A 15,999-nucleotide genomic window follows, 5' to 3' on the forward strand; every position below is an offset into this window, starting at 1 on the left:
TCATCGCTCGGAGTTGTTTACAGTCCCATGAGCTGTGGCGTTTCCTTGTGTGTTTACAGTACTTTCTGCTGCTTTCTGCTTAACTCCTACACGCACACAAATCGAAGCTTTTGCTTAAGCTTTGAAAGCATTGCCGTTTGTGAAATAACTGCAGTCCCGCATGTAATAGAAAAGGCATGCTGAATTTGCCTCTCCAGAGGATTCTGGCATGTTAAAACACCTGTACAATTGGAAATAAGGACCAAAGTGTTATGTCCAGCCCTTTCTCCCTGTACAAGCCCCTCTACCCTGGTACCATGTGGTAATCATACTTTGAGGTAGCTACATGCAATCTTAATTGCTGGCTGTATTTAAGCAAACTCATTTTGTTTTCAAGACTTAGATTGGCTTGCCCAGGAATCCTTACAGTCCCTTAAGAAATGCTGTGTCATGTTAAAGTCAGACCATCTTTTCCACTTGTGCAGGTGACTTGATGAAGAGCGCTTCGGGGGAGTTTGCAGATGACCCCTGCTCCTCTGTGAAACGAGGGAACATGGTTCGAGCAGCACGTGCCCTCCTCTCTGCCGTTACTCGACTGCTGATTTTGGCTGACATGGCAGATGTCTACAAGCTGCTTGTTCAACTTAAAGTAGTAAGTGTAGTTCTTTGCTGTGCCTGGCATGCCAGGTGCGCTCTGTCGAGTGGCTTAGATTCATGCATGTGTGCTGACCCCAGTGTGTGCACTGTCAGTGGCTCGCTTCTGGAGCAGGGAGGTTTTTAGGGTTTTTCCTCTGAGAAAAAATGTGCAATAGGTGTTTGTCACTTGTCTTTACACTCATTGTCAGTAGCTTTTGACATTGTGTTGCACTTTATTCTGGATGTTTAGTATTGAAACTAAATGCACTATGGTCTGCAACAGCAGGTGATAACCAGCTTTTTTTCACCTTAAAGAAATAATTTGGCTTTCCAGTACTCCCTTGTAGCTACTAGGGATGAGTAGCTCCGGTAGACTAAATAAAATGAATGTGAAGTATTTAAGGAAGCCCTCTCTTCCCATGAGTGAGAGGGTGGGTGGGTGGTTTGTACAGAATTTGACATGAAATGAGATTCAATACTGGGCCCGCTTTTGTGGCAGGGCTTTGAGGACTCTCCTTGTGCCCTTCAGCCACTGCCGCAGCTCTGCCAGGGCCCTGGGCTCCTTCATACTCTTCCAAATGTGTGTACTTGGCTGTCTCTGGTAGCTGGTGACTATGAAGTGGTAGCTAAGCCTTCAATACTGTTAGCCTTTGAAGTATCTCTCTCCAAAAAATAAAAGGGGACAGAGGAAGATTGCTTTCTCTGTCTGCTATGAAGTACATTCTGAATTACTTCCTGAACTGTGGACTGTGTTACTTGGAAAAATATGTGAATATATATTCTATTAGGTGGAAGAAGGTATCTTGAAACTAAGAAATGCTGGCACGGAGCAGGATTTAGGTATCCAGTACAAAGCCCTCAAACCAGAAGTGGACAAGCTTAACATAATGGCAGCCAAAAGACAACAGGTATAGTGATGGCAGCTCTTTATTCTGTATATTATTTCTTCTTTTTCTTTTTCAAAATGTGAAAATAAGGCAGCCTTGCTGCTCTTGGACAGTACCCATTGCTGCTAATACTTTTTTTGTTTTGTTTTACTTTATTTTTATTGCCAAGTACTTTGTGTTGCACTCTGCTGTGTTTAGGAAATTTGAGCTTGCCTGGGAAGCGGAAAGTCTGCTCAGCTGTAGTGTACTGCTTCTGACAGAATTTGTTCTAGTAGCATTTGTTTATGTTAATGCTTTAGTACCTTAATGAAATGCTGCTTCCCAAGACTTACACTTCCCATTTTGAAGCAGTGCAGGTGTGGGTAAGGAAAGAGAGCTGAGGTGTGACTCGGTGTCTGGTGCGCTTACCACACTGCCTTTGTGGTTTGCACAGATGGACTGAACGTGTCCATTTAAACAGGGAGCAAAAGTCATGGCTGGGCACAGAATTACAACTCTTTCCAAGCAAGTGAGTGGCGATGCTTGCACTGAAATGCCCATTTGAGAAGGGGTTTAAAACCCTGTTTGTTATGTGTATGTTCTGTGTTTGGATAGGTTGTGCTTAGCCTTAAATTGTGCATAAAACTTGTTTTGTTCAACAGCACTGTTGTGACTCATTCTTGTGTAGGTAAGTTTTCAAAAGAAAGCAGAGGTGTGGGCATTTATCAGAAATAGCATAATTCTTGTAGAGCATTTTTTGTTTGTTCTGCTGATATATACAAACCGAAACTCCTTGTGCACCTCTGACACTGCTTGGTTTTTTTGCACAGATTCATCTGTGAAAATAAACTGGATACGGTCTAAAATGAATTGCCAGTTTGTTATGTATCTAAAATCTGATTGCAGTAAATGGGAGTACGGTTGTGATGTCAATGCAATAAATGTTCTTAAACTGCTTTGTGATGGATTGTTCCACACTAGGGGAAGTGGTTGTACTAAATCTGTAAATCTAAGCCTGCTTGGAGTGCCCTCCCTGCTTAGTGTGCATCTTGGAGGTCACATATTACCCATTCATTTTGAAGAGTCTGTCAGATTTTTTTCCTTTTCTCAGTAAGGCAGCCCTCTTCTTCATTTTCATCACCTCTTCATAAGATTTAAGAGGTAACTTTAAAATGTTCATACTGCTAATAACTGTGTTCATTCTTCCTTCTATAAACTTACTGCTCGTGCTGGACTCAGAAGCTTTATCTATTCATAGTGCTTCTGTTCCAAAATAGAAGTGAGGGGACTTCAGAGAATTGCAGCAGTGAGTGTTTGGAAAAGACCTCTGGACTTGCTTGCTAATCTTAAATTAGTGGTAATTGTAGTCATTGGGTTAATTTCATCTCATTGGAGATGAACAAGAAGTTGAATGAGATTATGTTCTTCTAAAATTAAGTACGCAAGTCTCTTAAGGAGAGTAAGCTTCCATCTTCAAGGTGTGATTAAAGAAAATGTTCTGGTTGTGAGTCTTGGAGTTTAAATTAAAGAAGATCTTGCTTCTCGTGCAACTACAAGACAAGGTTGCAGGGGAAGCCTCTTGTTTATTTGATAGTTAAAAATCAGCTTGGTTCTTAAGTTATCTAAAAATGTAAGGTCTTCTGTTTTGAGGATTTAGGTTTCTTTGTGATTCTGTAGATGCAATGTGAACTGGAAGGAGTGGGGAGAAAAATGTGTGCTCACAACTTCTGTGTCCACCTGATTTATAGGTGTTACCAGCTTTCAAAATGCTGGTTGTCTACTGTGGGAGCAAAAATCCAACCTCAGATTTTCAATTGTGGAGTTGTGACTTGCCCTATGGTGGTACTTTTTTTTTTTGTCTTTATGAAGCTGTTGTGTTTTGAGTTTAGTTGAGCCTTTATAGGGATATTCAATAAGATGATAGATTTGAGCATACTAGGCAAAGAACCTGCCTTTTTTTTTTTTTTTTGAAGGTGCAGGGAGACAGTGTATGGATGTTAAATGTGGGGAATGTTCTCAAATGCTTTTTTCCTTAATTTTCCTAATAGGAATTGAAAGATGTGGGTCACCGTGATCAAATGGCGGCAGCCAGAGGAATTCTGCAAAAGAATGTTCCCATTCTTTATACGGCATCCCAGGCCTGTCTGCAGCACCCTGATGTAGCTGCTTACAAAGCTAACAGGGACTTGATCTACAAACAGCTTCAGCAGGCAGTCACAGGCATCTCGAATGCAGCTCAAGCAACTGCATCAGATGATGCTGCCCAGCAGCAGGGTGGAGGTGGAGAGCTGGCTTATGCTCTGAACAACTTTGATGTAAGTTTTGAACCCTTTATGAAAAAAAAAAAAGTAACTCCAACTGTTGTGTTCTTTCACCTGACTTACTAGCAACAGCTTGCTTTTATTTATATTGCCTGAAAGATCGTTTTCTACCGAAATACAGCAATTCCGGGGTCAAGTAGGCTTTTATTTTTTAAAAAAGTCTTTTTCCAAACTAGGATTGATGGAATGTAGAAAGTTATATATGCAGTTCTTGGTGATTGAAGGCTGTCAAGTTAAACTTGCTCTGAAATAGCAGTTAGCCTACTGCTATATTAGATGTAAGCCCTTGGTTTATTTGAAATAATTATATATGAAATAATCAATGTAATGTATTCTTGTAGGTAACAGAAATGACTTATTAAAAGTGAATAACATATTTGGAATTGCCCAAACTATGTATTGAGAGGAACATGAAGTGTGAAGTTCTAATATCATCTTTGGTTGGGAATGAAGTCATGTCACACTGTGGTGTACTGATCTGTCATATTCTTTATCTTGCATTCAGTAAGTTACTGAGGATAGCCATGCATTTTTACTGAGAACGCTTTCCTTTTGAAGCCAGTATTGTGTCTACCACTGATTCAGCCTCTGAATTTTAAACACCTTGGCACTAACTTACCTCTAAAACTTTATTTAATATTGCAAAGCCATCGCTCAGAAGATGTTTAATACTTTTGTTTTTGCCAGGTATTGCTCACCTTCTCCTCCTTGCTCTTACCACTCTTGCTCCTCCTCTATATTACTTTCTCTGCCATGTTTCTTTTACCAGGATAAAGTACTATTTGAGTTCTCACTGTGCCCAGTGTGAAGCCTTTTTATGTGACCTCTTGGGTAACAAGAGGATGTCATAGTTGTCTTGATCTTTGTGACTATGATTTTGGTTTTAAGTTTGCTTTTCTTAAATTCCATTAGTTGTATGTTCAGCTATGTAAGTCTTAAGAATGTGCCTCAGGCTAGCACCCAAGGGATCGGAGGTTTGAGCAGGTGTCTGGGAGGGGAAGGCAGCTCCTGTAACAGCATACAATGTTAAGGACTGACTTGGCTACATAGAATTGAAGAAGCAATTCAATTCAGGTTCATGGATTGGCTAATCTAGCTCAAACCATTTCATATGATTTCTGATACATGGCCATGTTTTACTATATGAACACTCTGATGTATGGCCGGAGACTTTTTTGAGTGTTGCAGTTCACATGGAGCTTTTGACCTTTTAGTTCCACTTTGTGAGGCTCTCTAATAGTAGCAGGGCTTGTTCAGCAGGCCAGCTTCAATGCATGTTGTCTGCGATAGCTTCGTCACCTCATTCCTGCCAAAGGAGGCTGACAAAACAAATGTGTTCAGGTTCTTGGCAGATGTTATCCCTGCACTTCATTTCCTGCTAACGTTTGAGTGTTATTGCGCTTTTGTAATAGAGGTTTTGCACACCCCCCCGCCCCCCCCCCAAATACTCCAGTGTTTTTACTGTGATGGTAAAATATTAAATGGCTACCAGAAGATAACAAGATAATCATTATCTCTGGTTTTGATGGTGCAGTTCTGGAGTTGTAGCATACTACCGTTATATTATCTGCACAGCTAAAAGTTCAGGAAAAATGAGGAGTGTGTTGGAGAACATGTGCCATGTTCTAATCCTGCTGCAAAGGCCACATGGATACTCTGTAGGGAGTTGAAATGTGCTGGCTGGCGGGAGAAGTAGTGGTTGTGACACTTTTGAAGTTAGCTGACATACAAACTGATGGCAAAAACTCCCATTTCAAAAAAACTTTGAGACTCCTTTTATATAAAGAGTTAGCAACATCCTTCCTTCCTGCTCCTGTAGTAGGAAGAAAACCCACCCAAACCCTAAACAAATCACCAAACTTTGAAATGGCCAGATAATTTTTCCTTAATAAATTGCAAACCTGTTTAAGTAAACCACGTGAAAATACTCATAAGGTGATAAATACTACACTGCTTCTTTCTAGTGAACTTCTGTGGGTGGTAGTATTGTCCCCTTGAAAAGCAGATGTATCAGTACTGCTGTTTCAGCCTTAAGTTTCTCAGTATGAGCTGTGCTTAGTAATACTCTGTCACGATAAACCTGTGATAGTTTTCTGCCATGAAGAAATTGATTTCTGTGCTGAAACATTTGTGTTGATGTTTCACTTTGAGAATTTTTGAGAATACTGTTGTATTTACCTGTATAATGGTGAAGAGAAAAAAGAATGGATAAACTAGGACAAGAGAGCACTATATATAGGGCTAATTTTGGACGTTTGTTTTCCTTGTTTATTTTATTCATGATAGGATAATTATATCTGACAAGTTAACTAGTGAAGGCATGTCTGGATTGACATGTAGTTAAGAAGAGTTCTTTGAACTTTATTTGTGCTGGCACGTTTGATTTTTGCCATTCATGTAACGAGGCTTCCTGTGGCCAAGTCTTGTTTAGCTGTCACAGCAGCACAAGAAATGACTAGCAATGTAATCTGCTGGGGAACATTTTGGTAATTTTATGAAACTAGTCGTGAAAATCATACTTGGTGCCAAAATTGTGTGGTGTTTGCCTTTTATGCCCGATCACGGGTTTGCTGTAAACATTGGTTATCTTGATGACTTTACAGTAACTTACTGCTTGGTCTGATTACTAATTTCTAAAACCTTTATTTTACCAGAAACAAATTATTGTGGATCCATCGACCTTCAGTGAAGAACGTTTTAGGCCTTCCCTGGAAGAGCGCCTGGAGAGCATCATTAGCGGAGCAGCGCTGATGGCTGATTCATCCTGCACACGTGATGACCGACGGGAACGTATAGTTGCTGAGTGTAATGCAGTACGACAGGCCTTGCAGGATCTACTTTCAGAATACATGGGGAATGTGAGTATCTTCTCTTCTGCTTGTTTAGTTTGTGTGGTTTTTAACTCCATGTGATTATCTGAAATGTGGAATCGAAGCTATGTGTCTCAAAGCTGGTTTGTTCTGTTCCCAAACAGAATTTGAACAGTAACCAATAGTCCTGAAAGGTTTATCAGGAGGCAGGATCAAACATACTTAAATCATCAATGATACTTATCTTAAAACTTATCTCCAGTCTTCCAAGCAGCTATTATCATCATAAAGTGTTAACCCTTCGGCACTGTTTTTATTTTATGACTGTTAGTATTGGTTTGTATAGAAAATCAGTAGAATTAGTCTGTTTTTCCACCTCAGTTTACATAACATAACTTGGCTTATGGAAAAAGCAGTACTTTTTCACTTCTGTTGAAGCTTGGAAAGTTTAACTGTGTCATCTTTTTAGCTAAAGGCACAGATTCTCAGAATCAAGTTAATTACTGTTACTACTCAGTTTGAGTAGAGGTGATGTATGAAGTTAAATATTTAGTAAGAAGTCCTGAGAACAGTTCAGTATGAATAACAGACTGTGAGCAGTTTTCTTCCAGTGTTTAGGCATTTAATGTGCACATAGTATTTGAAGCTTGAGAGTGTTTTTACAGTTGGAGTAAGTGTCATGTCATGTGGATGACCTTCTGCATTTGAGGGCATCATGATATAATATCGGACATCCCTGCCCTCTGTTACCTCTCTGTTCTTATCCCAGTGGGTTTTAATCTGAATAGCTCTTGCTGTGTTGACAGATGCGGTTGGGATATCATAAGATTTAGACTGTCTAGTCTTTAAACTTAAATACTGTTAAAGTTGAATCCAGATGAGAAGTTGCAGAAATGGCAACAATTTAAGCCAGCTACGTGGCTTGTAGCACTGTGGCAAGTAAAACTGGCTGAAGAAATCTTAATGGGATGAGGCGAAGCCTTATTTATGCTTTTGAGCATGTTTGAGGTAAAACTCAGTTCAGAGAGAGCTTTTTTTTAGACAGTAGAATTTATTTAGGAACATTGCTGTGTTATGTCCCTTACCTTCAAATCTTTTGGCAAAAACTACTTCAGCATAGAGTAAAACTGGTCCAAAGGCTGCCATGTACGGATTAGGGGGGTATAATCTGGAGAACAGATGCAGTGTGTGGTAGAGAGAATGTAAAACAAGGATTTCTCTTTACCAAAGACAAGGACAAAGTAACTGAATAAAACTGAAAGCCAAGTCTTACATAGCCTGCGGGCTGAGCTAGGTACTTCTTAATTGTTTGTGAAAGTAGCTTGTGCTCAGCATTGACATTATATAGAAGTTAAGACTGCTGCTGGGAAGCAAGCTGCTAAGTTGTGCCATTTAAAATTCCTTTCAGAGCAGGGTATTTTATTAGTATATGATGCATCTGTAATAATCCCTCAAATAAACGTGCTGCTGGATTGGATGAAGCTCTATCGGCATGATTCAGAATAAAACATCCACCAAATGCTAATTAAAAATGTGGAGAGGTAAATGCTTGATCTTGGCATTTCTCTCATTGAAAGTTGGTCAATACCTGTGTAAGATTGTAGAGCTCTGACTTTCTTTTGCAGAAATGCCTGTCCTCTTCCTCAGCTGTGTACTGTTGTCTCTGATATGCAAGTTAAAGTAATCACACTGAGATGGAAAGAATGTATTCCCTGTGTTATCTCTTTTAACACACTGTGAAATTAGTGGAGCATACTGAATTTTTTAAAGACACTGCTATGTTATAATTGTAGACAGTGTAGTTGGGGAAATGAGATTAGAAAGTCAGTGAAGTGGAGTGGAAAAAGCAATTGATAAATTATGGTGAAAATGTGGGATAGTGTGTAAAAAATCCATACTGAGGGTAGAAAAAAAAACCCTCAATGGTTAAGCTGAAGAATGAATAATAGTTGGGAATCTAAACAGTGAAAAAGGTTTTATGCATCTACAGGAAGAGTAGGGATGTGCTGACTTACAGTAGTGGTAAAAGAAATGTCATATCATGTATATGTATGGTATAGCCACAGCTACGCTACCCAGCCATCTCCTGTTGTGCTCTTCTCCTTTGAAGAAGGAAATGAATCGGGCATTAAATCTGTTAATTGCACAGCACTTGCAGTGCATCATAAATCTTATCTGAGTGCTAGAATAAGAGGTACTTATTGGCCAAGTGTAAAAATTCAGAGAGAAGATTGGATGAGGAATACACTGGAAAGGTTGAAACAGAAGAATGTCTTGAGGCAGATTTCCTCTTGCTTTTAAATGCCTTCTGTTTTAGTGACTTCCTCTAGCTTTTGGGTTTTCTTTCAGATCTCTGGCAATAAAAAGGCTGTTTCCTAGACAGTTTATAACTCAAAGTTTAGTGTTTTGGACCCATAGTTTAACTGTGTCTCTGGGCCTGTCCCCAAGGGCCTGTAAGTCTGCAAGCATTGCAGGCTGTATTACGATGTGTGGCAGAAGTTTCTATCTGAATAACAGTTTTCAGTAATAAATTGAACTGTAGGATCAGCAGCAGATGCAGATCAGGACCCTCACTGCATCTGCTGGCATAGTGATGAAGCCTGTGGTTGTGCCCTGAAAAGAAGGGCAAGATTTACTTGTCTAGTAGTTTGTTACAGAAGTTTGTATCCCCTTTTCTTAGATTGGTGTGTTTTATTTCCTTTTCCATCTGGCACAACTATCCTGCCATTTTCAAGAGTAGCCAGACTTGCTCACACTAAATTTTGTACATCAAGGCCAGTATCCTGTCTCGACAGTGGTCAATAGTGGATGCCTACAAGAAAGAGGACAGTAACAAGGGAGGTGTGTAGTTTTACTTGCCAAAGTATTCCCCAAGTGCTAGCAGTCTGCAGCTCAGGTACTTCCAGAGCTAGCATTGCTGACTGCGTTTAATGCCTCTTAATGGACTTTTCCCCAATGAATCTGTATAGTTTCTTTCTGAACCTTTATAAACTTACAGCATCCATGATCTTGTTACCAAGGAGTTCTCCTGCTTAAATAGGTGTTGTGTGAAGAAACATCTCCTCTTGTTTTGAAGCAGAACAACCTGCTGCCTGTTCCGTTGGATGTTTCCTCCACCTCACTTAGGAAAAGACCCTAGGCAGGTCCTTTTTCTCATCCTTTTCTATGCCACTTATGTTGTTTCAGAGCCGTATCATGTAGGACACTTTGGTCTTAACTTCCCCGGAATGAAGTGTCCTAGTTTTATTAGGTGCTTGTCATAAACAAGATATTCAACACCTCCTCTCAGCTTTGGCTGTGCCCTCATTATCAAACAGGGTGGTGGATTAGGATGGGATTTGTAGAGTGAATTAGGACTCGATGCCTGGGCTTATCTGCATTTCACAGAAGTTTGCATCAGCTGATTTTAGCCTAGTCCTGTGGACTGGGTGCTAGTTAGTATTTGGTGTGGTGGTGGCTGTCTCCTTGTTTAGATTCACTCAGAGAATCCAGCTCGTGGCCCAAAAAAGCTCTGAGATGAGAATCACAGTGTGCGAAGCAGCAGTGATTGGGAGGTGAGTTTCAAAAGTGCATTTCTGATCTGAGCCAAAATGCTGGTGTAGGTACATTCTGCAATCTCCTCCTGCGCCTTGTCTGGATCTCCAGATTCCTTTTGACATTTGAGGACCAGGACTGCATCTGCCATTCAGGATTCAGGCAGTGTCATGGTATCTTCTGCTTTTGTTCTTTAGTCCTGTATTAACAATGCCTAACACTTGATTTGCTTTCTGATAGCTGCTGAACACTGAGGTGGTATCTTGATGAAAAGGCTACCATCAAGATTTAGCTTCTGAGTCATAGTGGTAAGAGTCTGTTTCTGTGTATGTTAAGTTAGATGGTTTTTCCCTTGTGCATCACTTATTACCTATGTCCACTGAACTTCATCTCCCATTTTATTATCCAGCCTCTTGGTTTATAAGACACATTCCTTAAAATGCTGGCTGTTCATCCTTTAATTGTAGCATCTGATTCTTTAGCTTTTTTCCCCTCATCTTCCACATCACCTAGGGAGAGCTGGTTTCTATTATGGCTTTTGCTCACTTCTCACGATTCCAACAGAAGACAGTTCTCCTTTTTAAACTTGCATTGCAGATCCCTTCTGGATTGAAACAGCAAACATGAATGTCTACATGTGTTTGATTGTTATTACTTGGAGTAAGCTTGATTCTTATTGCTAGTGCTGAATGGCAGAGCAAGGATGGGAAGGCCTAAAAAAATTCATTATTGATCTGACTATTATTGTAAAAGAGTAGTCCAAGGTCTTGGATCTGGGATCAACTTCTTGGAATACAATAAATTGACCACATCAGCTGTAGCTAAGTTTTTGTAATAGAACTAATTGATGGCAAGATCCAGATCTTTGTGTGATCTGTTGCAGTCAGGCATTCTTGATGTGTATTTTATTAATTAAATGAAAAAATGCAAAGCATATTTGAGTTTAGTTGGACATTGATACCAGACTTAGGCAGGGGAAGAGGACAGAACAAAGCATCTACTTGAATGATGTTCAAGATTAATAGTACACCAATGAAGAAGTTAAGTAAGAAAGCTAAGATCCTGAGTGCAGCAATATAACAAAATACAACAGAAACAGTCTTTTGTGTCTAACTCCATTATCTCGTGTGGGTAGACATTGACCGGTTGCAGTTTGCTGCAAATAAAAAGTATGAAGCAGAATATTTTTTTGACATTACTACCAATTTATTCCAGTGTTGCCTTTGCACTAGCAGCTGGTGTGATACCTCTCCCAGTATAGAGAGCAGGTACAATTCTTGTCAACATCTCTGCTTTTCTGTACTGTACTAGTCAACTCTGCCTCAAATTTATACATGTAGTTTTCATTGCGGTTACATTATCTAAACTACTTAAAGTGAATGCATAAATAACAGTGGGCTGATAGAGCTGAAATATTTCAGCATTTCTGAGAAGCTGGTATGTAGAATGAAGAGGTAAGAAAATGGTGTCTACAGATACAAAAATCCACAAACTTTAAGTCGTGACAGGGTATATGCTCTGTGCTGTAACTCTCCATGGATGTTACTAGTGCAGAACTTGGGCAGCTTGCCTTGATTTTTGTCTGCTGTGTTAAATATGGTAAACATAGGAGATCATGGTTTTTGAGGGTGGGGTTTTGAAGTTGGGGTTTAGCGGGTTAGAAAGTGCAGGCCATCTGCTGGAAACGTGACCAGAAGTTTCCAGTCTGCTCTGTTTGACTGTTGAATTTGCAGAAGACATCAGTTGTCCGATTGACATGTAAGACTGGAAATAAAAACTTTCTTAAGCTTTTGACAGTCCATTTTTATTGCTTGATGCAAGTGCCCTGAGGGATGGGGACAGTTCGACTTCTTTCCATAAGCACTGTTTTAGAGCCATTCAAGCAGCAGTGATCAGAGGTGTCCAGTTCTACTTAGTATGCACAGAAATGTGCAGAGAGCTCTGATTTTAAGTATATTCTGTACCCCATCAATTTCTAATGCAAATAGCTACCCTTTCATACACACACCAGTAACTCAGACATGTACTAGCATAAACTTTGTCAGAAATTCTAGTTTGGCTAGTGTGGAATGCAAACCCAGAGCCCCATTGTGTACAACATGCTCTTGTACGATAAAATCCCTTGTTACTACATTTGGAAACGATAAATCATGTTACATAAAGTAGCTTGACAGGTCCTATTTCAATGGGAATTTTAATGCTTTCATATTAACATTCCAGCTGTGTCCTTGACTGTCTGGATTGCATTAGAGGTGCTTGGCAGCAAATGGAGAAAAACCATTGGGGGCTGGTTTCAGAGCAGGCATTCCAGGCACTGATTATTTCAGCTGATTTCCTCACCCCCACCCCCACCCCCCCCCCAGTTTTCATCTTCTGTTTCACCTCAAGTGGTTGAGTACCATAGCTGGGTGTGTTTGGGGGTGGGGGCTGTATTTCTTTTAATGTTAGATTTTTAATCTAATTTACAGTAGTATAGCATGACTTGAAGGTAAGTGAGGTGGTTGAAGCCCAGGTTGCTGCACTACACTACCTAGTAGGAACTCTTGCATGCTGGCCAGTGTGGTTTGGCTCTGAGGATATCTGAAGTAGGTCTCAACACTTCTAGTTTTAGACTTGGAGGTCTCATAACTTGCTAAATGCTTGTTTTGCACCTTGTTTCTGTGTTTAGTGTGCTTATGGAAATGCACTACTCCAAACAAGTACTGTTTCCTCAATCTTAATTGCACTGTTTTACTCTTCTTCCCTAAGCTTCTTTGAGCCTCTCTGATGCTTGAAAATGAATGGGCAAGAAAGTGCCTAGCTTATCTATTCAGTATCTTTTGGGATAAATAACTTTGTCTTCAGAACTACCAGTGAAGGTTATTTCTACTCCTGACATACTTGTGATTTACAGGATGGAGATGTGTTTTCATTATGCATTTGCCTATTAACAATGTTGATCCACAGCTTTGTATTCCCATCAAGGATCCAAGCTTGGAAAGGAATGTGTGTGACTTTTCACATGACTGTAAAACTTATTTACAGCAAGTATCTATATATTTGAAAGGCTCTTGCATAGCCCTTTTAATGAAAGTAACTGTTTCTGTGGAAATAGATGTGAATTAAAATGGCAGACTGATCCATATTTATGATAAAGATGCTGATAAAAATTCTGCCTTGAGATAATATACACTTTTTTTTAATATTGTTTCTGTCAATTTAAGATGCTTGAATGCTGATGTGATGGACATGGTTTGAAAGCCTGGGTGGGTTTTCCTGTCATGGACTTTGCTGTTCAGTAGAGAGAGCTATGCTGTTATGCTGGGCACTAATTTCCAGATATTATCAGTTTGACAAAGATGCTGCTTTCAAAAACATAACAGTTCTGAAGTGATACAGTTTTTAAGTTTAATGTTTACAGGCTGACATGGAGTAAATAATCCAGCATACTTGCGAGTGAAACCCTGTGCAGATGATGAGAATTTCACACTGCATCAGTCGGGCATTTTCACGCCACAGAAACTAGCTTCCAGGTTGCTTACCCAACATAATCCTGGTTTGGGACTTAGCAGGGGGTATGTTTTCAGAAGACATTCTGGGAACTTTTATTTCTTAGGTAGTAACACAAGGGCCTGTGGAAATAAACAGAAGCCAGCTCATGCTTTATTAGCCTTGTGAGCTTTGGGTTTTAAAGCTCTCCAGAGCTCCCTGTCATCCCAGCAGTTACTCTGAGCTCATCCTGATGCAAATGTGGAATTGCTGGTTTAGAGAGCCTGAACAACTGCTGCAATGAGGGTGCTCAGCCTCAGAGGGGAGGGAGGGCAGCACATCTGGGCTCCAGCTGTTTGTCATGGCCGGTGGTAAAAGTCAGTGCAGCCAGCCTCTGCTGAGGCTACCAATTCATTCATGCAAGTGGCACAACTTGAAAGTCCTGAATACTTTTTCAGGCCCCAGGCAGTGTTTGTGCTATGCAGTGAGAATGCATTTCTTAAAGAAGCATATGGCTGGCTTTATGCCTACTTAAAGAAACCCAACAAAGCCCAACACTCACACCTGAAGTCTAGTTCCACACAAGCTTAGCAGTCTATTGAAATTTTAAATCATTGCGCTCTTCCATCCACTACCTTCAGCCTTTGCTGCTTGTTTGGCGCAAAATTGCTAGTAATAACTCTTAAACTGAATAGATTTGACAGTAGCTGGGACTTAGTCTAAACTGTCTTGTACAGCAGTAGTCAACCTTGCCGTCTTTCCATGGTTTTCAGCATTTTTGTTGTAGACTCTTAATATATGTTTCTGCCCTCAATTACAATACTTACTCCATTCATGTGTGCAGCAGAACTGAAGTCTAATGCTATCTCTAAACTTGAGAATTGAGTCCTGTAGATACCTTGTGTGGCAGTGAAGGCTTCCATCTTACCCGATCCCTCCTTTCCTCCCCCACCCCTTTAGGTTTGTATTGATGAAATGTCTGTTTTTCCTTTCTTGTTAGACATATGTCTATCTCCAATGTTAACACATACCTAATATCTTCTAATATTACATTATAAATCCAGACCTTCCTTAATCTAATGTAATGCTATGCATGGATTCTGCTCTAAAATTCTGTGTTTTGAGACTTAATTGATTTGAACTCTACTGTTTTGTAGGAAAATATTTGAACTCTATCTGCCTATGTAAGATTAAATATATAGTCACCCCTAATGAAGCTCCATTTGGTGATACTTGAGTATTCTCTCAAATCTAAAATCGAGGAGTATAGATGGAACAGAGCATGTAAGTTTGCACAGTGACTACTGATCTGTGGATAAGCAGTCTTTTAGCCTCCAGCAGGATCATGCTCTCAGTGTGCAGAAGTATTACACACACAACTGGGCTTTTGAATTTCTCTTGTTGGAGGAAAGGGATGATGGAATTATTACAAAGTTGGAATACTATAGTTCTTGCATTCCAACAAAATACCTGCATCTCAAGTCCTGGACTTCCCCTATTTTCTTTAGCCTTGATCAAATACAAACTCTGGATCAGGTACCTATCTTTCTGCAAGATGGGATTCAGAAGACAATGAAATGAGAGAATGAGGACACTTGCTGTCTGTGTATACACCTGTCCGTGTTATTGTCTCATACCACTTACATCCTCTCCAGTTCTCTGGTGATACGCAAAACCATTATGCTGTCTTCTTTTTTTTTTTTTTTTTAGCTTTCCAGTATCTCTTCACCTCTTTTATAGATCCCGATGCAAGCAGTAGAGGTTTTGATGGGAACCTAGAATTTCTATTATAGATGTGGTGTTTAATATCTAGACCATGCTCTTTGCTTAACCTGTTTTATCCTGTGTAAGAAAGCTGATGTTCTATAATGCTTATAATGTGTCCTGGAGCTTTAGACCTACTTTGTCCCAGAAAGCCAACTGAATCAATACAGAATAATTAGCGTTTGTGGCTTATCCAAGTAGCAGCAGCCCTCCTGAATGTAAATAGAGATGGAAGAGTGACTTAATCCTCATGTCTGAGGAAAGGATGAGGGTTAAGCTATATCTTGGAAAGCTGTTGAAATAGAGGAGAAAATTTTGGCTTCCTTCTGGTCTGCACCAGGGATATGTTTCTTCAGCAGGAGGGACAAGTAGTTAGAGGCAAATAGGCAGAGGAGAAACAGAGCAGAGACAACTTGTATATGCCAGGATTAAAAATCGGCTCAAAGCTATTTGAAATGGCTTACTTTATGACTTTGGAGACTGTATACTCAAAAATTATTCTTGCTGAATTGGCACTCCAAAAGAGTGGTTTCTTTACAATAATAGCAACAAACCTATAGACTCTCAGGCCAAGAACTTCCTTGCAAAGGTGTGCTAAAAGATGCATTTTCCTCAGTGCCA

At 40.0% G+C, this 15,999-nt stretch overlaps 1 protein-coding gene across 1 annotated transcript in view; it reads left to right on the forward strand.

Moving 5' to 3' along the window:
* Positions 1 to 15,999, forward strand: part of CTNNA1 (catenin alpha 1) — a 120,042-nt gene that overhangs the window by 25,468 nt on the left and 78,575 nt on the right. Inside the window, exons 4-7 of the mRNA XM_075510064.1 lie at positions 465 to 631; positions 1,404 to 1,523; positions 3,530 to 3,796; positions 6,457 to 6,660. Coding sequence (XP_075366179.1) covers positions 465 to 631; positions 1,404 to 1,523; positions 3,530 to 3,796; positions 6,457 to 6,660 — 758 coding nt within the window. The remainder of the gene's footprint in view (positions 1 to 464; positions 632 to 1,403; positions 1,524 to 3,529; positions 3,797 to 6,456; positions 6,661 to 15,999) is intronic.

Source organism: Mycteria americana, chromosome 8 (genome assembly GCF_035582795.1).
Source record: "Mycteria americana isolate JAX WOST 10 ecotype Jacksonville Zoo and Gardens chromosome 8, USCA_MyAme_1.0, whole genome shotgun sequence".
In the NCBI taxonomy this organism is placed as follows: domain Eukaryota; kingdom Metazoa; phylum Chordata; class Aves; order Ciconiiformes; family Ciconiidae; genus Mycteria; species Mycteria americana.